This window comes from Pseudonaja textilis, chromosome 6 (assembly GCF_049901715.1).
Source record: "Pseudonaja textilis isolate UNSWEBS1 chromosome 6, rPseTex1.2, whole genome shotgun sequence".
NCBI lineage: Eukaryota > Metazoa > Chordata > Lepidosauria > Squamata > Elapidae > Pseudonaja > Pseudonaja textilis.
In genome coordinates this window covers 19,733,628-19,756,069 of record NC_141995.1, presented here as the reverse complement: position 1 = coordinate 19,756,069, position 22,442 = coordinate 19,733,628, and the positions used below count along the sequence as shown (strand labels likewise).

General features: G+C 35.9%; 1 protein-coding gene and 1 long non-coding RNA gene across 3 annotated transcripts in view; one reads left to right on the top strand and one right to left on the bottom strand.

Moving 5' to 3' along the window:
• Positions 1-18,058, bottom strand: part of SEC24B (SEC24 homolog B, COPII component) — a 31,724-nt gene extending 13,666 nt beyond the window's left edge. Inside the window, exons 1-12 of one of the 2 annotated variants that reach the window (XM_026698218.2) lie at positions 17,795-18,035; positions 16,458-17,165; positions 14,822-14,983; positions 9,573-9,677; positions 6,949-7,029; positions 5,659-5,837; positions 4,035-4,210; positions 2,516-2,618; positions 1,892-2,018; positions 1,539-1,648; positions 1,289-1,401; positions 432-550 (exon numbers count right to left, since the gene is read on the bottom strand). In XM_026698218.2, coding sequence (XP_026554003.2) covers positions 432-550; positions 1,289-1,401; positions 1,539-1,648; positions 1,892-2,018; positions 2,516-2,618; positions 4,035-4,210; positions 5,659-5,837; positions 6,949-7,029; positions 9,573-9,677; positions 14,822-14,983; positions 16,458-17,148 — 1,966 coding nt within the window. In that variant the 5' untranslated portion in view covers positions 17,149-17,165; positions 17,795-18,035. Of the gene's footprint in view, positions 1-431; positions 551-1,288; positions 1,402-1,538; positions 1,649-1,891; positions 2,019-2,515; positions 2,619-4,034; positions 4,211-5,658; positions 5,838-6,948; positions 7,030-9,572; positions 9,678-14,821; positions 14,984-16,457; positions 17,166-17,794 lie in introns of both variants that reach the window. The other variant, XM_026698220.2, reaches the window with a different exon arrangement.
• Positions 18,059-18,100: 42 nt separating this feature from the next.
• Positions 18,101-21,961, top strand: LOC148125408 (uncharacterized). The gene is made up of 2 exons (XR_015744074.1): positions 18,101-18,194; positions 20,346-21,961. It is a non-coding gene; the product is annotated as an uncharacterized LOC148125408 (long non-coding RNA).
• Positions 21,962-22,442: the final 481 nt, after the last annotated feature.

The following is a 22,442-nucleotide window of genomic DNA, read 5'->3' as shown; positions in this document are numbered from 1 at the left end:
GCCCAGAGAGAGAAAAATCTGCCGCAACTTAGGATCGAACTCACAACCTCCCGATTGTGAGCAAGAACTCCACCTCTAGGCCACCGCACCACTCTCTTAAGTTAATGTAATATAATTTTAAAAAATATAGTAAAATAGAAAAAATGGTCAGATACAAATTCTATAACTGAATTACATTTCTCTATGTGCAAAAGAGAACAAATATGTTATTCCTAAGCTATCCTAGTCTGTCCCGACTGGTTTTTAAATTAACATGCAACATTAATTGGGAAAACACCACTCAATTCCATTATGATCAAACTAGTACAACTGAAGTAGCATTTTCCCACATAGTTGTAATATTCTGTAACATCTTAAAGTGAACTAACTCATACTGCATTCTGTGTTACTTTTCCTCACTTTTATTCTTCCAACTGTTCAGGTAATCTTACCATCAATTTCTGAAACAATGAGCATCTGAGGCTGTGATAATCCTTCCTGCAAATTGTAGAACTGAACAGTGCTATCAAAAGTTATGAAGCCAATTTTTGTTCTGGTATCTCCAGGCAACCTTTAGTATTAAAATAAAACAAAAGCAAATATGTTCCTGAAATACAGAGGTGAATTCTAGAGGTTTTAAATTTAGTAAATGATCATTAATACTCTCCCAATGAACACTATCTAGCACATTATTAACAATTTTCTGTCATGGATCCAGAAGATATGAATGAAATCTGAACATAGTTGGTTCAAATATTCTCCCTCTGCTTCTACTTTGGTAATTAGAAAACTAGGTATCTTAATTTGCAGCTAATTATGGTGGGGTGAAATACAGAAAAAGAAAAGGAGTTTAAGAGTGCCTAGTTTTTCATTAAACATGTTGTTGAGCATGCTGCTAAAGGTAAGTGGCTGTTTCCTATAGCACATTCTCATCAACGAGTTTATTCCCAAAACTACTTGAATGTCACATTATCATTAGCAATAGCACTTAGGCTTCACAGTGCTTTACATCCCACTTTACCCTCTCTAAACAGTTTACAGAGTCAGCATATTGCCCCCAACATTCTGGGTCTTTATTTTACCAACTTGGAAGGATAGAAGGCTGAATCAACCTTGAGCCGGTCAGGATCAAACTCCTGGCAGTGAACAGTGAGTTAGCCTGCAATACTGCATTCTAACAACTACGCCACCACAACTCTTTAGACACTTCAGTGTCATTAGACATTTCATTTTAAGAGGAAAAAAAAAACCCACAAGTTCCATCCAATCTTCGCAAGTATCATTATGTCCAGTAAATACAAGTTCTTACTTGTCTAAGTTTTCCAGCAAAGACTGACACACAACTTCTAAGTATCCAGCTTCTACTGCATTATGGGACACATCAAACACAAATAAATATACTGCAGGTTGAGGAGGACGAAGCTGTAAGATAAGATTGATTTTTACTAATGTGCTTATTAGATCTGTAACAGCCTTAAACAGGTTTGCCATCTCTGTAGCTCCCATTTTTGCACACACATGGACCTATAAAATATTACCTTTTAAAACTATAAACTTACCATGTAGTCTGAAGAAGCAATGAACTCCACGGTAGAATTTTGGACCTCCGGACGCTTATGAGGTTCTCCATAAGATCTTGTTAGAGGATTGTACATAAATTCTTCAGGAACTAAATTATAAAATAAATTTAAGTCATTTAAATAATAAAGTTTAAAAATGAAGAAATCAGCATAATAAAACCAAATAGAAAAATCAGCACATAAAATTATTTAAATTAGAAATACAACAGTGCGCAAATCTAAAAACAGAAAGAACAATTGTTACGATACCTGGAAAAAGATTCTTTGATACTGAACTGAGAAAGTTGGAACTTTGGAGGCATTGGGTATATTGGAGAAGGATTAATACTTACCATCATTAACTCTGTAGCACAGATTACATTTCCATCTCCTTTGGTCAATAAAAGACACGAAAGGATTGATGTAAGTTCTGCATGATCTACACCTCACAATGGTGCTTGACGTTATCACAGGCAATTGCTAAAAAAAAGCAACAGAATTCTAGAATTAATTTGAGATAAATTGTTTTCGTAAGTGTTTTATCCAAAACTGCCAGCAACAAACATTAAATTGGTTATGCACCGTTCAGAGATTAAGTACTGGAAACAACTATTCTTCCACAGTAAGGTAACAAGCAGTAAGCTGGAGAGCCCAGCCATAGAAGGCAATGCTACACAAACTAACACTGTGCATTGTTTTTTCAAGGTTTATTGAAAATCACTCAGTTCAAATACTGTAAAATATATTTAAATCAGTAAACGTCAATATTATCTTTAAAATATTTCCCCAGTTTTCAGTGGTACATTTTTGTTTAGATATCTGACCCGTTAACAGCCAACACAATTTACAGCTTCCATCACTTAAAAACTATTACTGTACTACACAAAATTTATGTACTTCTATAATATACAAAATACACAATCGCCTTATTCAAATTTAGCTAAATAAAATCTTGTGGCAATAAAAAGTTGTTTTACCGTTAGATCTCTGAAAGGATGTAGAAGCAATCCCAAGGGAAGTTTTGCTTTGTTTAACAGTGCCTGAGTCTGAGGAATATTTGTCAAAGTACATCGAAACGAGCTACAGAAAAATCACAAACACACGTCAATTATTTTGAACAATAGTACTGATTGCTTTATAGAAAAAAATTCTAAATGTTAAAGAGCCACATTATAGTTTGCCAAAAATCCTAGACAAGCCAAAATCATGTATGTATGCTCTTCTGGCCTGGAAACTCCAGAGACATTTAATGTATTGGAGATTAAACTGACAATTTATTAGTAGAGCAAATGTTTAAAAATACAAAAATAAATTACGACATATACAAGAAATATGGAATAGAAAATTATATATCTTCTCTTGCCCAACAATGACTTCAGACTTTAAAGGAAGTCAAATATGTCTATCCAAAGCTGGGCAGATGGCCTTCTGGCAATAGCATCCAATTACTGCTGGAGATGGGGCTGAATGTCCAGAACAACCAAGTTAGAATTACTGCCTTCATTCAGGAGAGGATGACTGTATAGGAGTGTGGGAGGGACCTTGGGGAAAGAGGAAGAGATGCTGCCTAGGAAACAATCAGATAAGAGAGGAAGGACCCTCCAGTAGCTTGATGGTCAGAGAAAAAAAATTAGAAAGGACACCCCACCCCAAATGGTTCAAACAGTGGCAGTGGGAAGCTTTGTACTTTCATCCAACCAAAATATGTGCACAACCAAAATATGTGTACTAAACTCTTCTTTACTCAGATGAAATCCTATGTTTTAAAAATAAACCCATTAACAGATTTGACCTGATAAGTATTGGTATCAATACTTATCTGAGAAACAGATAATAATGGAAATTAATTTTCCTGTTTCCCTTCATATGTAGTAGCTTTGTATCTGACTTCCCTATTTGTCATTGTACAACAGCGGTCCCCAACACTTGGCTTGGCAACCTGGTGGGGGGGAGCAGAACCAGACCGCTGCTTATGCATATGCATCGTGTCACTGTTCACACAAGTATTGCTGTGTGCATGTGCGTCAGCCAGCCTCTCATGTAGCCCAGTTCTGAACAGGCCACAGCCCAGTAGTGGGCTGAGGCCCAGGGGATGGGGACCTCAGTTCTACAGGAATCCAGAATAAAATGTGGAAAGACTAAAAAGAAGTATTCTTAATTCCCTTTAGTCAAATGTTTTCAAAATAGTTTTCAAAATGACTTGTATCAGTGGCAATCACAGAAAACCATGCCAAAGTGAAAATGACATCACCCGTGCAGTGATATCGTTATGCAAATACCACCCTTCTGATGTGTCCTGACATCCAATGCAACCTGTGGTATTTGATTATGTAGTCACACAAATGTCATTCTTTGCCTCCCTGCAAATAAATGTCCAAGGTATCCATTCAGTGACTGAATTTCTCTTGTTGAAAAATGGAACCAGGCACACCCTAAGACCAGTTTTTCAGAGAAATTAAACTGCAAACATGCAAAAAATTGTCATGTTATACCTACTCTGGGCTGCAGTTCAATTTTTTCAGTTCAGAGTTCAGATTAGGCAAAGGAGGTAAAACTGGAGCAATAGGTAGAATATTTCTTTCTTGAATAAGATTCACTGGTCTCAGACTTTCTGGCTGCTGTATACCAAGTCCTCCCAAACTAGCTGATAGTTGATTCATGGTAGGATATACCTGGAAAAAAGACATTTAAAAAAGTATTAAAATAAATATTCAGCATGGCTAAACATTAATGTCTTGATCAGAATTTGTTTAACTTCCCTCTTCCTCACATCCTCCAATACTATTTTCCAGGAACTTCAACTCCTATTTCCTATGCCACAGTACTTAATTTTCCATCCTGATCTGGGTTGGATTCAGAAGATCACTTTAAGATAGAACCTCTTTTCAAACTCATACATGGGTAAATTAAACATACATAGGTCAACTGATAAGCATTTTCACCTTCGCAATATGTGTAAATTTCTGTTTATACAAAGGATAAACAATTGACACCCCCTACCCTTTCTTAGATCATCTAAAACAGGGCTGTGAATCATCTAAAACAGGGCTGTCCTGGCCCACAGGTCAGATGCATCACATGCTGGCCACACTGGGTTTAGCCAAGGTGGGGAAAGTCACGATACGTCATGCGACATTGCCGTGCCGACATGAGTTTGACACCCCTGACCTAAAACGTAACTTGAAAAAAATGTTTTATATTAACAAATTGCCAACTTGCCTATCTTGTGCATAATTAAATATTACAGAATACAGAGCAATATGAATTTAAGGCTGTGGTTGATGGAATTATGCATTTTTTTTTTGTTCCCCAAAGCATTTGATTCCAGATTATTTTCAATGGGCCTCCAAAGCCTAAGGTGCAGTATGTAGGAGAAATGTGACAAAACTATTTTATATGCAACATTGATGTTCTGTATCAGTCGTAGTCAACCTGGTCCTTACCGCCCACTAGTGGACATTCCAGCTTGCATGGTGGGCGGTAGGGATTTATAAATCACCATTACTGTAGAACCAGTGGGCGGTTAGAGAAAACTTTACTACTAACAGAGATACAAAAGTGGGCGGCAGGTATAAAAAGGTTGACTACCTCTGTTCTATATGAATTGCAATAGAGTGTCTTTATAAACACTATTTAAACTAGCTGACTATCCAGCTAGAGACACAATAATTTTTCTTACAAATCAGAGGTGGGCTTCTAAGAAAACCAAACCATTTATTTTTCTATATACAATGATAAAGGGAATGCAGAAGCAGGTAACTTTCTGAATTTTCTAATTTCAATTCAGTTTTTCTTTGCTATAAACATTTTGAATCCTCTCTTTTGCTAGGGAAACCAAACCATTTTTGTACTCATTTACTTCATTAAATTTGTTAAGGATAGTTACTTCAGTAGTTGTTGGGCAGATTATGATGTCCAAATAAACAGGTAAAAAGACTTTAAAACCTAAAACATACATTTAATATGAAGAAACTTTTTTTCTTTAAATGAAGTACAGAAAGTAGTTTTCTAACTCAAAGCACCCACATTCTAAGTCTAATCATGCATAATGAAACATTCTTTCTTATTCAATTTATTTGTCACAAATTTCATCAGGGATACAAGTTTGGGGATTTCTAACCTGTGGATACTGCGAAAATCCTGAATTATATCCAGAGTTACTTGGTTGCACGGCAGGAGATGGCAAAGGTGGTGTCATATTCTGGTATCCTGGCTGAAGAGGAGGATACCCACAACCAAATGACTTGGACACTTTAGACATCTGAGGAACAGAGGAAATAGGAGGTGCAGAACATGTTTCTAAAGAGGGAAAAAAAGGTTAAATTTTCTTTCTTTCTTATAAAGTAGCATCAAAATACACTGAGCTAAATAATACATTTATTATTAGCAAAGCTGTAGACTTACACAAGCTATTTAATGAATAAAATTTAAAAAAATGAATTTGTTTCCAAATCAATGAAAGAAATTCTGTATAACTTTTTTTTCCAAATAGACACATTTGAAACAATATTAACACATTTTAAATTATTTCAAACCAAACAGCCAAAGAATTGACTGATGCTGAGTTTACAAAACTACCTATTTATCTGTACTCTTCATTTAATCGTAGTCTTAAAGCAAAGTTATTTTAAGCTATATGGGATAAAAGCAAGGGTATAAATGGAATATAACATTCAATTTCAGGTTCCATTTTGGCAGTATAATAAATGAATGTCTTTGACATCGGCCATTAGAGATACATCTTAGTCTGAAAGGAAAAAGCTACATTTCTTGTTCATATTTATAAATTTCAGGGGCTCTATAAATGACCATATTTGCAAGTTTTTAAAAAGTGGAATGAAATTTGCAACTGTACAGATCACTCTGAATAAAATGCTGGCAAAGTTCCTAAAGAAAGGTGGATCTAAATGCTTTTTATTTACCTTTTTCCCCAAATAGAAATCTGCCTCTTTCTCTCTCCCTATTTAGTAGGCACAGCTGATAACCAGAGGGTGAGAAAACTAGGAAATATGATTCTATGTCTAATGCCTGCTCATCTGCCATGACAAAGTTACATAAATATTCTATGCCTAGAGCTAGTATCCTTATCTTTCGTGACTAAGTCTTTATGACATGCTTAGTTCCTTCAAGAATTTGCTCCTTTGTGGAGACTTCTATTTATATAACTTGGCAGTAATACAAAGCCTGTTTGCCACACTCTTGTTCTGGAAGTTTTTTAACTTCCTAGTTTAGCTTCCAGCCCTGGAATTTCCTAATGATGTTCCACCCAAATAGTAACAAGCTTTATTCCTAATTCGTTTTTTGAATCTCGTAAGGGTTGGTCAGAGACAGCTATGTGGCTGGCCTTATTGCTGTAAGTTGATTTTTAAAAAGCGGTACTGATAATATTATTAAGCAGAACGCAATTTACCTGGATAGCCATCACCTTCAAGAGTGTCATAATTGTTGAGAACAGGAGATGCGCTGCTAGTAGTGGAAGAGCTGTCAATAGCTAGAAAGAAAATATAGACATTCAACTGATAATACATGCATGCTAATAAATGCATAACATTGTATGCTATGAAATTGTAAAGGGAATTGCAGTCTACTGGTAATTTCATAAATTATTAGAAAACCTACTTGTAAAGAACAGCTGAAGTCAACTGAACAAGTACATTAGCTTCTATTCAAGTACACTAAAAAGGTAATATGGTGAGAGCCAATTAAAAAAGCAGTAATCTGAAAAGTTAGCCATGCTTATTCTTGTTTTGTAAGTTTTACGATAGTATCTACATATTATGTCTCCCCATTCAGAAACTTCTGAATCAGAGAATCACTTGCAAAGATGAACAAGAGCAATAAAACCTATTATGCTTTGGAATCATTTTCAAATGCATAACTATGAGAAAAACGATAATCAAAGACTTTTTGCAAAGGATTCTCTTAGTGCAGATTTTCTTACATACTTATACATATTTATATATTACCTCCTTCACGAATAGACATTTCATGGTCTTGTCATGAAATACAAACACAAACATTCTTTGATATTAAGTAACTATAAACCAAAGACACAATGGTGTTAATCCATGCAGGAATTCTCTTGCAGTAAATGTGCAGAAAACAATGCACACACAGAGGGGCTCCAACATTTTCTTTCATCCAATGAAAGATTTTTCTGTTGAAGGAAAAATTTGGGCAGAGGATGGGACCTTATAACTATTGCAAAGCATACTGTGCTCTTTGTTGAGTGTTGTTAAAAGTGCAAAAAGTAGTATCAGGGACGATTATGTTCAAAAACATTAATTTGAACTGTTCCTATTTTTCCAGCCACAAAACAAAGTATAAACATGCAGAGGAAAATTTGACACAAACACATGCCTGAAAAGGTTGGTGGGCTGTATACCTCAAAAGATTATGCTAAAATCACCATTTACAGGTGTTACTTGACTAATTATCACAGAAGCATTCAACTCAAAGGTTGCTTTCTTATAAAGACTTACCAGGAAGTAAGTCCTATAGAACTCAAATGACCTTTACTACTTCCTAGAAATTTACAAAGATTCCAGTGTCAAAGTCCGATGTATAACAATTGTTTATTATACTGGGATATTACACATCTGCTGTGTAGAAGGTGAGTCAATACTACCTGCCATTTGCCAGATGGGTTTCAGCAAAAAGATAAAACTGAAAACCAAATTAAAAATTAGGTTTCAGTATCAACATTCCAGTATTTATATCAGACTTCTGTATTTCAGCAGATTCCCAAAGTTAAAAAAAAAAATCTCCAATACATTTGTAGCACTCTAGAAAAATTCTCACATTGCACTGAATTCTACAACTTTGAAAGCAAATAGATAAAATATTTGAGGTAGGACAATCTTATAGCTATCTCAACTCAATTATAAATACATTTTCTAATTCATTTATGCTTTTATTCAATCTTTCAATATTCAGAATAATAGAAGATGGAACATTATTCTATTACTGTACCAATTTTAAGAAATATGGTGACCAAAGCAGCTGGATCAGAATTTTCATAGTAATCTTTTGGATTTGTAAATAACTTTACTCTCTTAACATCTACTATGTACATGAGATTGGGTATATTAAACAAGCTGCTCAGTAATTAATATCAATTTGTAATTCTTTTAAATGGAATGTGGAAGTTACTTGCACTGTATAACTTTGTAAAAGTGTCCCTACTTATTAGCATCTGGCATTGGTGATTCATGGCATTTTATATGACATAAAACAAGGAAACTGACAGTGCCGAAACTTTTACATTCTATTATGAAAAATAATAAACCTGTGTAGAACAATTTTAACTTGAAAACTACACTGAAATTTCAAAATATTTAGGATATTCTTGAAAGCACACTTTTACATGCCAAGTTGGCAATATTGCCACACATATTGGGGCATTCTATATAAAACATTTACACGTAGGGGTTTATGGTTTAATAACACACTTCCTTTTAAAAAAAGTTTGTTTTTTTCCATTTTTAAAAAAAGCTTGTTTTAAAAATTTTAAATTATGCTATAAATATACTTTTTAAAGATAAATCATTTTGATCATTTTGACTTCAAGCATCTTCAAGTTAATTTTTCTCAGACGCTTGCCTAAATTTATTAAAACTGAAATAATCTAAACATGATAGGCACTGTCTCTCTTTTGAGAAAAGCAAAATGGAATGCATTGGCAATGGTTAACAATTAATCATATTGCACTATTTGCCTTGGCAATAAGATGGAAAGGCTGTTTCCATAATAACGGGAAAACAATCTGTATTTAGCATTTGCGGTGATTCTAAAGGAAGGACATTTAAAAACATCTCCAAACTACACATACTATATCAAAGACTGTATACCTATTTCTAATTAAGGAGATCCTCATTCTTATAGCCACTTATACTGAAGTAAGCTCTGTTCAGTTACATGTAACTAACCTCTAAACATGTAAAATAATTCAATAATGAAGCCCTGGCATCTTGTGTACAAATAATGCCATCAAAAGTGAAAAGTTAGAAATACTGGTGCAAAGCTAAAGCAGACCTGCTTCCTCATCCTCATCCTCCTCTTCCTCATCATCTGAACTTGATGACAAGGGAGTTGCTGAAGAGCTAGCTTGATTATTAACATATCCACCATACTGCATGCCTGTAAAAGTGGAAAGCACAAATACCAGAGTCAAACACACAGGAAAGGCAAGAAATTGAAAGCACGCATAAAAGTATTAAAGTAACACCAACCGAAACACAACAAAGGACACTAACATGAAGAGCAACCTAGTTATCCCTGGAGAAGATCTCTTTACAGAAGTTAACCGCCGGTTCTGGAATGCCGTGGTGTTAGTAACAGGCAGAGAAAGCAGTAGAACAGAACACAATTTACCCATCATTAGAGATTTTAAGAAGTCAAAATTGTTTCTTCATTATCGAGTTACATTGAGAAATCACTGCTCTTGATGCAGAAGTATAAAACCATTCAACATTAACCAGAAATAATAAAAATTGTAGAACTGGTGAGCGGGTTAGGTCATCCTTGACAATTTTCTCATCCTTGACAATTTTTAAGATATGTAGACTTCAACTCCCAGCATTGAACACTGGCTGGGGAATTCTGGGAGTTGAGGTCCATAGAACTTAAAAGTTGCCAAGGTTGAGAAACACTGACCTAACCCGCTCACCAGTTCTACAATTTTTTAATATATCTGATTTATGTTGAATAGTACGGTGATTTTTAAGCTATATTGTGCTTTGTTTTGACTGAAAGCTATTGGGAGGTAATAGTATATCAATGAAAGGAATAACAAATAATAAAAATTAACCAGCAATGTCAATCCATCAGTCTTGGCATAGATACCAGGAGAATTTTTTCAAGTTCAATTATCCATTACCTTGGAAGTAACTCACTACTAAAGCTCATTTAGTTTCAAAACCAGAAAGTCAAGGACTTTTTGCAAGAGATCCTTTATATCAAAATCCATTCGACAACTTCTGACAATTCCCCGCTCCCCCCAATGATACTTTAAAGGGTGGCTTTATTTTACATTTACATTTATTTGCAAAGAAAAGAGGTGAGCATTTGAGAAAGCTTCAGGTGATTTCTTGATCAAGTTAACTAAGAAAGTCTTCTTTGAAAAACTCTTTAAAAATGTAGGTGGATAGCCATGGATCACTGAACAGAACTGAATAAACTTTACATCAAGACAATGAATTCCAGTAAAGAGTAAAAGAAACTGTATCAGGCTAATAGCAAAAGCTTGGTGTACAATACGACCTGATATGGAAAAACCTGTATATATCTGGCCTTACAGATGACCCCTGGGCTTTTATTTGCAAGCAGCAACTCATAGCAATTGACAGTTTGGGAATATAGTGTCTATTAAACAAACAACAATATTAATTCATGCACATCTGTATATGAAACTCTAAGTTTGAAAGGAGGAGCCTGAAGAGTAAGTGTGAGAATTTAAGAAAAAAACAAACAAAACACAGGAATACACCAAAATCTCCTTCAGAAAGCTTTTAAAATTAATTTTTCCTAATTGGAAATAAGCAGTAATCAACTATTAGATAGAACATTTTGATATCATTAAAATGCAGTTTTAAATCTTGAGTATTTTTAAAACATTGTATTAAGCTTTGTAGGTTGAAATCTAGCCCCATTTCATCACTTCCAACTTTTTCAGAAAAACAGGAAGTGAAACAGGGCTAGATTTCAGCCTACAAAGCTTGTAGAAACCTGCAGAAGTCTTCCTCAAGCCTTTGGGAGGCCGAAAAAGGCCTCAAACTGGCCGAAAATCAGCTGTGAGGTGCGCACATGCACAGTGAGGTAAGTTTCCCTGCAGTTCGCATGCTGGCGCAAATGGCTGTGCGTGCCATCTGTGGTATGCGTGCCATAGGTTCGCCATCACAGATCTAGGCCATCTAACCACTGTAGCACAAAATTGTTTAGATGAAAAAATCAGATTACTGGACCTATGCCCACAGCTTACAGCCAGCCACAATGTGATCTACAGTTTGACATGGGACCCCACAGTCACACTGAGGGGAGGATATTATGCCCCATTTATAGAGTCCCGGCAGACACCATGTAAGGTGCAAAACCTATTCAGGATTGTCCATTGCCAAGGTGGTAGTTCAAAGCCTACCACCTTTTTGTGGTGTCATTTATATGTCTACCTATTTCTGGGTGTTCAGCGACCCATTTGGCTTTCCATTGGGAATCAGTGTTAAAATTGTTGGGCTTAGTACTAAATATATTACTAAAGAATAAACAAACATGAGATAACAATCAGAATGACTCCTATAACTCTTACCATATAACTTCCTGCCATACCTTTTATTCAATATACCATATACCTTAAACCCAAAACAAAGCACTGAAATTTGGAAGTTCTGCCCATCTATGGCGCTAGTTGCACTTTAGCAAAATCAGAAGCTAAAATGATTTGCCTGTTATCTTTCAATGGAATCTAATCTCAGAATATTACAAATGTTTTACCCATGAAAAAAATAAGGCATTCAGAATAAGCCACTTGGGTTGCAAAAATTTGGACAACTGCAAGAAAGCAGCAAAAGATACAGGAAACTAATCCTTTGCTTACTATTTACTGGCTGTTCTGGAGACCTGATGTAGTAGCCTCAACTCAACCGTTGGGAGCTGTCTCTGAAGCCTTCTCAAACAAATGCACAAAACACAGTGATGAATGAATAACAACAAAGACAAAAGTTCTAAATCAAATAACCAAACCAAAGTAAGTTATTAGCATAGAACCTTGGGAATGAAAAAAAGATAATACACTGATGCGTTTATTGTGGCTAAGTGTGCGTGTGAACTCAGGACATGCTCTTTTTCTCCTACCAATTGAGGAACTTTTGAGTTCCTTTGGAGATTATACTCACTACACATATACAAAGCCTTCCTGATTCTCAAAATCAAGAGGAACCGAGAGTACTCACAGTTTAAAGACAACCCGGACGAACAGACCAACTAAAATGACATTTATGCATTTCCTAATTCAGTTCATGCACTACAACTATTATAGTGCTTATCTATGCATAAACACAGGCTTTTGTTTTGTAGGGTGTACATACTAACCTACTGGGTTTCTCCAACAATATGGCCCACCCCAAAACGAAGGCCCAGCACTACTTTGTGAGCATGTAGTTAAATTAATGCCTGCCCCCAAAATGTGGGTCTATTTAGGCGCATGCGCAGCTTAAATTTCCCCACCACTTCTCATACTGCTTGAAGTGCAGGCAACACGAGGTGAGGAGGCATGGGGGAAAAGGGTGGAGGGGGAGAAACTTGCCAAACTCATCCCATGGGACTCACCTGCCCATCCAATCACTTTCGCTTGCCTCTTTTGATCCCTGCTTTCCCTGCAACAGTCGTTGCTCTTCCAAAGCCCCCCTGTCACCTTCCCCACTCTGCTTTCTTTCTCACACACAAGCGAGCAGGAAAAAAAAGGGAGAAGGGGGAGGCACTTTTGAACACATCCAGGACTTTTCACGTTGTCATGATCAGCCCCTGCCGTGTGTGTGTGTGTGTGTGTGTGTGTGTGTGTGTATGTAAGGGGGCTGTTTCTAGCAGAGATTAGGGAAAAGAGAGAGTGGATTGGAAGAGATTTTCCCCGCAAGATTGGGGAACGCGATTTAACTTGGAAATAAGGAGAAACTTTCTGACAGTGAGAACAACCAACCAATGGAACAGCTTGCCCTTAGAAGTTGTAGGAGCACCATCACTTGAGACCTTCAAGAAGAGATTGGACTGCCATTTGTCAGAAATGGTGTAGGGTCTCCAGCTTGGGCGGCAGGTTGGACTAGATGACCTACAAGGTCCCTTCCAACTCTGATTATCTGTTATCTGTCTCAAGACAGGAGAGAGATCAGTGCAAGGATCATCTCCTTCATCTTCAGCTAATACAAGCTGGCAAGTACAAATCTTGTTCAAAAGCCAAGGTTTCAACCAATGTATGATTCAGTAGAAAACTGGACTATCAACTTCTTTGAGCCCCAAATTTGTGGAGTTCAGCATAGAATTTTTCAAATAGAAAATTCTGCCTCAGCATGGCTATTAGCTGAAGTTCAGAAACTCATTATGTCTCATTGTATTCTGTACGGTCACTTACTTGAAGAGACATGGAGGTTTACTGGGTGGGAATGTTCTGAGGGATCAGATTTTGAGACATGTAAACCTTAGTTAGTCAGCAATCTCTTCATCTCTTCCCATTTCAACAGAAATTTTGTAGCACTGGTTCATAAGAGTTTCAGTTGCAAACTGAATGAAAGCTCTACTCCAGCATGGAATCTAAGGGCCCTCACAGCAATTTCTTTCTCTCTAAGGGTAAGATTTTGTCCAATGACATATTAATTCTCTCTGTGCTATGCACTCCTTGAAAACCTATTGTTTCACTTCCAAATTCAAACATTATATACTACATCTGGCCAAAGCTAAATAATAGGGACATGACTGATCTCATCTGTTACTATGGTCCAAACAGGAGAATTAAAAAAAACAATGGAAACAAGAGCAAGAGACATTTTTCCAACTATAGCAATTAAAAGGAGAGTAAAACATTCAGAACACTCAACGAACACCATTTGGCTTCCACCTGAAATAAAACAAACCCGTCTGGATTGACATCCCAAAACAGACATTTTGGGTTTGAGCATGGGCCATCTGAAACTTCTGTACTGTTTTGCCCAGAACATTTTGCACATACATGTAAATAAATTTATTTTTTGTTTTTAATCAGTTTTTATACTTACAAATGTCAAATGTTTGTATGCTTTAACTTGCTATAAGCTGCTCAAAGTCACTTTGAACCCTGAGATGGGCAGCAAATGCGTTTGATAAATAAATCTGTACATCCTCCTAAAAATACATCATGCATTATGACAATATGTAAACAGAAGATCACCATTGGGACAACCTGATTCTGATTCTATATCTGCAACTCTGAGAAGACAAAACATGTCTTGCGTTAATTGCAGGCGCTTCTATTTTAATTAAGTATGTAATTATTTATTAAATTTGTATGCTGCCTGTCTCACTCTCCCAAGTGACTCTGGACAACTTACAATAGTATAAGTTACATACATTATTTCAGAATTATAAAATATGGAAGATAGTTAAATTAGAACTAAAATCTTGCAAATATTAAAATTACAGGCCTATACACTATTTTCAGATTACTCATACAATTTTTTCAGATTACCCATACCAACCAATAGCTGTTTTATTAAAATATAATTCGGAACACTTTTTTTTTCCTTTTAAGCCAATTTCTATACCTTCAGGAAGAAAAGAATCTGATGACTGTGTAAGACAAGATGAAGTGATGGACTTCCCTGTCTTTTCTACAATAGATGTTTTAACTGAAGAAGTTGCAGCTGAAGCCACTCCTTGGTTAGGTTTTACTGACTGGATATTCTGATTGATGTAATGTGGTGACCCTGAAAAATCAAACATGGGGAGTATACATTAGAAGGGATTACCTATACTAATTTACAAATCATTTTTGAAGTGACAGCAATTGAACATTTAAAAATAGATACAGCATGAAATTTCTGAAAATGGCAGAAACAGAAGCACGCAGATAATGGATTCAAACCTTTTTAATAAAATTAGAGTCATTTACAGTATGTCTGTTAATATAGTTTGATAATTTTGTTTAAGTCTTAAATGATATAAGAAAAGTAAGCAAAGACGACCAATCCCATATTTACAATGTAATTTTTATTCTCATGAGAGAAGATTGCGGTCTTAATGATTGAACCCACTCTGATTACACTCAGCATCTAATACTTGATGCCTGTTATATCACAAGAGATCAGGTCTGTCAAACTCGTGGGCCAGGTGCGTCACACACTGGCCACACCCAGTTTTAGGAAGGGAAAAACTTGTGATACATCACATGACACTGCTGTGACAACGCAAGTGTGACACACCTGCAATGGATAAATGTAATGAAGAAATGAATTTTTCAAAGAGTTGAAAAATTTGTGTAGGACTTCTATGAATCTTTTTATTACTAATTTGCTTCATGACACATATTTGCTTTCTATGCAGGTAATCCTTCATTGACAACAGTTTGCTTAGTTAGAGCTCAAACTTACAATGGAAGTAACTTTGACTTATGACCATTTTTCACACTTATGACAATTGCAACTTCTTTAGTCAAGTGATCAAAATTGAGTTACTTGGCAACTGACTCATATGTATGATGGTTGCAGGTTTTCAGGGTCATTTTGCAACCTTCTGACAAGCAAAGTCAATGGGGAAGTCAGATACACTTGTGTTAGTAACATAACTGCAATGATTCACTTAAGAACTGTAACAAGCAAGGTCATAAAATGAGGGCAAAACTGATTTAACAATATCTCATTTAGCAGTAGAAATTTTGGGCTCAACTGTCAATGTAAGTCAAGGACTATCTATACATGTATTTGCTTACAGACACCCAAACGTTGAATGGATGTTTGGAATCAAACTTGAAAAACAAATTAGCCTATTGAAGATCATTAATATCAGCAAGAAAATGAAGAATTAGCTTCCAGTTTGAAAAAAAGAAGCAATAAAGTGAAAGTAGTCTGAAAATAATGCACAAATCAGCTTTGCCTATTATAGGCAACATGTTGCTTAGTAAAATCCTGTAAATAATCATTTTTATTCTTTTAAAGATATGGGTGATTTAAATAGAGGAAACAATCTTGCACATAAGCCAGAATTTATTTTAACAGCATCAAGCTACTTGGCTTATAGTTCAAAAAGAAAAAGCAAGCTACATTGAGTAGGAAAAAAAATTGAAAATATGAAGCATAGTAAAAACATTTAGCTTCCTTAGCTTGCACACTTCGTCAATTCATCAGTCAATTCTTTTTAAGTATACTTGTATTCTCTGTCAGATATAATTTCTCTGTGCAATACCTGTACTCATCATGTTGTTTGCTTCAGGAAGAGATCCTGTAAAGCTGCTGCGATTCCCCTGAGCCTGCTGAAGCTCTGGAGCACTCCATGATGCAGAAGTGTAGCCCAAAGGAACTCTGGGTTGTCCTATAGGTGGGGCTCTAGTTTGATTAGAATAAGCACCTGCTGCATTCAAATGCCCATGTGCCATCACAGGCTGTGAGCTAGGCATCTGCCCATATGGATTGTCAGTGGACATGGGAGGATATACAATATTAGGGTATGCAGCATTAGACACAGGAGGCATGGGATAATGACTAGAAGAAGCAACAAATCCCTGAGATGGAACAGAAGAGCTGGCAGAATGCAAGACGGAATTGTTGTAGGGACCACTAAATGAAGAATATGACTGTGAAATGCTGGTATGCAATTGGGATGAAGGAGGTACTGTTCCTTGGATAGGTCCTGGCAGTTCTGCATTATGAGGTGCTCTATTGTACAAGTATTGTGATCCCTGTGAGTTTAACATCTTCGGTGTCACAGAAGAGACATTAGCATTTTGTGCTGGTACAGAGCATTGGGCAGAATAATAATCTGCACCATAATAGTTTTCCAGCTGTGAAGGAATCGCTTTACTGGGCACTTGTGAGAAGTTTCCTGAGGGAGCTTTATAGTTTTGAGGTTGTGATCCATATCCAGAGGAGAACTGCATCAGATTATGTGACAGTCCTGAAAGAGAGATTACAGCAATTAAAAGTGCATACACTTTTAATATGAAGTCAAATATTAGTAGGGCATATCAAATGCAAAAAAAAAAAAAGTGGGAGGACACAAGTTAGTTTCAAGATGTTTGTTTTTACTGGAGAAAGTCTAACAATGTAACCACTAAGAGCTGACACTAATTCGGTGGCATATAATCACTCACTCAGTATAGAGAATGGGTAAGTTTGAAGCAACCTGCACAATGACAATTTGCATCCCCTGAAACAGTTCCTATAAACTTATTTTTTGTCAGAAATGAGTGGAAAATCTCACCATCTATATAACTTTATAATTACAGAATTCTTCTTATACAGATAGAAGAGAGTACATATTGACTTAACATATTTCACTTTTCAATGGGAACTAGATATTTACCCAGTGATATATAACACAAAAATCAAAATGTAAAAATGCTAACGAGAGAAATATTTAAATTATAACAATTACAGGCAACCCGTATTTAGCGTAAGATTGAATATTATCTGATATACTGTGTTTTAGACACAGACACATATAGGTATAAATAACATGATGGTGCTTCAATTTACTTTAAGGTCCCGGGGCTTCCCGTCCACTTCAATGTCCGTGTTACCTACCCGAGGGAAACAAGCCAGTCGGCCACGATCGAAATTTTTGTCGCGCAGCCTATTCGTTTCCCTTAATTATATTTCCGACCCGTCTTGTGTTCCTCAGCCGCCCCTCCTCGCCGGGCCAGAGTGTTTATTTACACCTCTTCCTCCTAACACCCTTTCCTGAAGTCGGTGACGATTATGGTTGAGGCCCGGACGGGACTTCCTTATATGCCCTTTGGACCGACCAGAAGGAAACCGCTACCTCTTAACCGTGACCCCGGAAGCTCCGCCTCAAAAAGCCAATGGGCAGCGCCTATTGGTCTAAAATGTGTCCCAGCTTGCGCTGCGAATATCTAGTTTTGCTGGGACTTCTCGACCAAAAGATAAACAGCTCCATGGCTGGTAGAAAAAAATATTTATAGTGGTAAGCGAGGAATTGGGAGTAGTGTTAGTATTTTCATAATAGTTGGTTTAATATTGGCTTATTGAATAAGTTATGGGTGGATGGCTTGACTCAATGACAGATAAAAGCCACGGGAATGATTGGGTTAAATACAGTGTAGCTAAGCTGTAGTTTACGATAGAATGTGAACGTAATGGTTTCTTTGTGTTGTGGCTCCTGGGGATGTGATTACATGGGCATGCAGTTTGCTTGGCAATATTACAGAAGCAGTTCACCACTGCTGCCTTCTAAGGTGGTGTGCCCGCGCGTTTGTGTGTTTTACATGTATAACTTATGGCGAGGATATTCGCTAATGATCTATACTAGGCTAATAAGGTCTGATTTTGAGCCAGGGTTGCTAGATGCTGCTACCGAAGTGATCCTGGTATTTTGAATAAACAACAATTAGTTGAGTTCACACAGCATGCTAAGTCATAATGTACTTTGTTTGCTTAGCATGTTTTATAAAGACAGTGTTTTTTGGTTACCTAGCTACGCTCATATCCAATTACAATACCAACAGTTACTTTTAAATTTTCAGTTTGGAGTCAAATCAGGAAAAAAAAACTTAATTGAAGAAAAGATATTCTATATGAACAAAGAAGGGACAAATAGGTTTGTATTTTTTTAAATCACAGAGTGACCATGTAATCTTAAATGGCTTATATATGCTTTACATATGTGCTAAACATGTTTAAAGACCAAAAAGGGGAAAGCACTTATGCATTTTGACATCTTTGAGGTACTGAGATTGTCTTTTAATAACCATGTATATGCATAACAGATTTCTAGAAGTCATTCTCCAACAAAAGCAATGTACTGCTTTTTGCACACTTGAATGTGTGGTTACAAATTACCAGGGACATTGATTGTCTTTTATTTTGTCCAGTGAATACAGTCATTAGAACTACTACTTTTGTTTATGTTGTGATTACACCTCCAGAAATATCTTTCAAAAATTATTTGAAGTAGATAATTATAGAAGAGAATATCAATAAGTTAAATTTCTTGAGTTATTCAATATAACAAATATACAGCTCAATATAGCAAAAGTTAACTATTCCAGACAAACTACATTGAATTGTTTTGTGATATCTCATATATATACATATACATACATACATACATATGCATAAATCTTTGAATTTAGTGACAAATCCTCTCTAAATTAGTAAATACTAAAAATAAGGAAAAGAGAAGGAAACAAGTAATTTCCATCCCCTTTTTATTTCAATTTACAACATTTATTAACATAAGCACTAAAAACCATATAATATATAAACATTTAATTTCCCTTTCTGTGTTCTATGTAGTATATATAGGCTTATTCTTGCTTAAATTTAGAGAAACTTCTGTATATACTCTCATTGCTGCATATTTTTCAAGTTCCCAATCAAATATTGTCACTATATCTTTGCATTTTCAGTGTTGTGCAATACAACTTAACTCCTTGTAAAATCAAATACTAGATCTTATGTTTTTGTTGAACTAGTCTGGCTTAAATACACTATTGTAGTATTAAATAACTTAAAGCACAGTAGGCAAAATAGAATTCAGCAATTCAAACAAATAGAATACTATTTAAAAGAGTATTACAATATTATTTTAAAATCCTTTTAAAGGGAGCGTTAGACTTTTAAATGGAATGTTTTAATTGAAAGATTTTAAGCTCTCATTTTGCAATGCAATGTTACCTGAAATATTTACAAGACCCTAAATGCATGAAAATACAATTATAGCAGCTGCTTTCTTTGTTAACGTGGCCTATAGATTTGAGTGGCTTGGCATAGCTGCTGCTGAATGAGTAAAAGGAGAAAAAAACCCTCTCTATTCTGGTCTTGAAGGGCAGCTGCTCTATTAAAAGGCCCAATGAGTTGACCTGGCTGCTAACCATGGCTGGTGTGGGGAGATTTTATGACAGGTGTCCCATATAACACAGTGTTGGGGACTCAAGTGGAGGGGGCATCCACCTTTTAAGTTACTGTAGGATATATTGTTGGTATAACAAAAAAGTGGACAAAGAGAAGAGGAGTCAAAAGAAGTGGACAGTAATTGGAATAAACAGAATAGCTGGAAAGAGAGAAGCTGGACAGAGAATTGAAGCGTGCTGAACATTTGTTGGTTCCTGTTTAGAGTGAGATGAAACAGTCCAGGCTGGCTTTCTTGGAAGAAGGGAAGTAAAGACCCAGTGGCATGAAAACACTACACAAGATCCAAGAATGGGAAGGATGGATTTGGCTGGCTGCAGGTGTTCGCTACATCAAAGATCTTGGAGGAAGCAGAGGGAATCAGCTGTCAATAGAGAAGCCTTAGTTCCTGTGGGGAAATTCAGCAGAAGATTCTGAGAGAGGTTCATCCTCCATTAGAGAAGTAGTAGATATTTCGGCTGGAGGAGAAGATTCAAGCCACACTGAACACACTATGTAAAGTCCAGTCCTTTATTTTTTACAAATACACATCAAGCCAGAAACTGGAGGGAAGAAAGGAGAAAGCAGAAGAGAAAGAGGTAGAAGTCATTGGGAGGAGAGACCTGAGAGGAAACTTGACATCAGAACTGTGTTGCTTAGCCCATTTGTAAATACTTAATACAAATAACAAGTAAAAACCATACTGTCCAGTATCATGTGTTACTGTGTCCATTGCCAACATTGCAATAAATAAACCACCAGTATTTTTTAAAAATAATCCTGTCACACTATGACATTCAGGTAGAGCACAGTTTAATGAAATGCAGACAGGAGGGTATCTGACGCAGCTCCTGCAATATTGGTATTTCATAGCTATTATTAGACTTGACCTGTTACTATGCAAGCAAGATACATTTTGAATCGGGTCTAATTTCTGAATGGTCTTCAAGGATAAGTGCCACATAGAGCCAACTACAGCAGTTATAAGGGGAGAAAAACATAAATAAATGATGATCAATAAAGTCTCACATTTTAGAGGCAGCTGCAATGGCACACTAGCCAAAGTTGGGCAAAGAATAACATGGTGTGACTTCTAATGTAGCAGAAACTATAAATTCAGGGGAAAACTTTGTGCAGCACACTTTCTGTAGTATAGCTCCATTTTGAGTTGGAGTCTTGTTAGGAATACACCTGAACTTGTTTCTTTACTTCCTGAAAGCTTTCAGGTACCATGTCAGGATTACTTCATTACCTTCATATATATATAGAGAGAGAAGATATGTGAATTTATCTATCTATCTGTCTAGTCTAGTCTAGTCTAGTCTAGTCTGGGCTAAAGAAGATAATGCACCTGAAAGCTGTCAAGAAGTAAATGGGAAGAAACAAGTTCAGGTTTATTCCTAACAAAAAATTATACATATAATTTTATTTTGTGAAAATGAGACAGCTGCATATGTTTGTAAGAGTGATTGTTGTTTTGCCTTTAAACTGAAAGCTAATAAACTACCTTCTAAATGTAATTTTTGTTTTGTATGAAACCATCTGTTAGTAAATCCAGATGTGCTGACAATTAGCAAACCAGATTTCAAGCAGCTCTATAAATTTAGCTCACTTTCTCTTTAATAATGTGGTTACATTTTCTGGAACAGTCTGTTCAATTTCTACTCAATTAAAAGCATTGTTTGGCTTAAAAATGCATAAATGTATTTGCCAGTCTGGTGTGTTTTTAATGCAGTCTGCCTCATACAGTGTGAATTCTGTGATGATTGTACTTCTGATTATTGGTAAATTATAAAAGTATTTCTAACCAATGCCAATAAAGTTATCACTTGCTATACAATACTTCTATTGTGTGGCATAGCTGTTTTCTCCCTTTTGTAATTTATTTTATCTTTAATTTTTAAAAAATTATTCAGGGACTGTTCACATGTGGTACAAACATAAATGCATCATCACTTTATTTAGAAATTTTAAAATGTAATTCAGCTTGGACCCTAATTTAAAACATGTGAAAATTTCTGAAAACACATAGTAGTATGTGTGTATTATTATTATGTATAATAATCCATCTCAATCTCAATCAGAGGGGCTTTTTTAGAAAACAATGAGGGAAATTCATTTAGGGTAAAAGGTTTTCCAGTGGTACTGAATTTAAGTAATTATATTTCTTTTAACAACTTTCTCTATCCTATATCAGTAACATTTTAACATGATTACACTTCAGATTTGTTGGAGAAATGAGGGAGATCACATCACAAAATGCTCGTGTATATCTGGATAGATCTTGGGCTTATTTTTTTTTAAGTTAAGATAACTTTTTTAA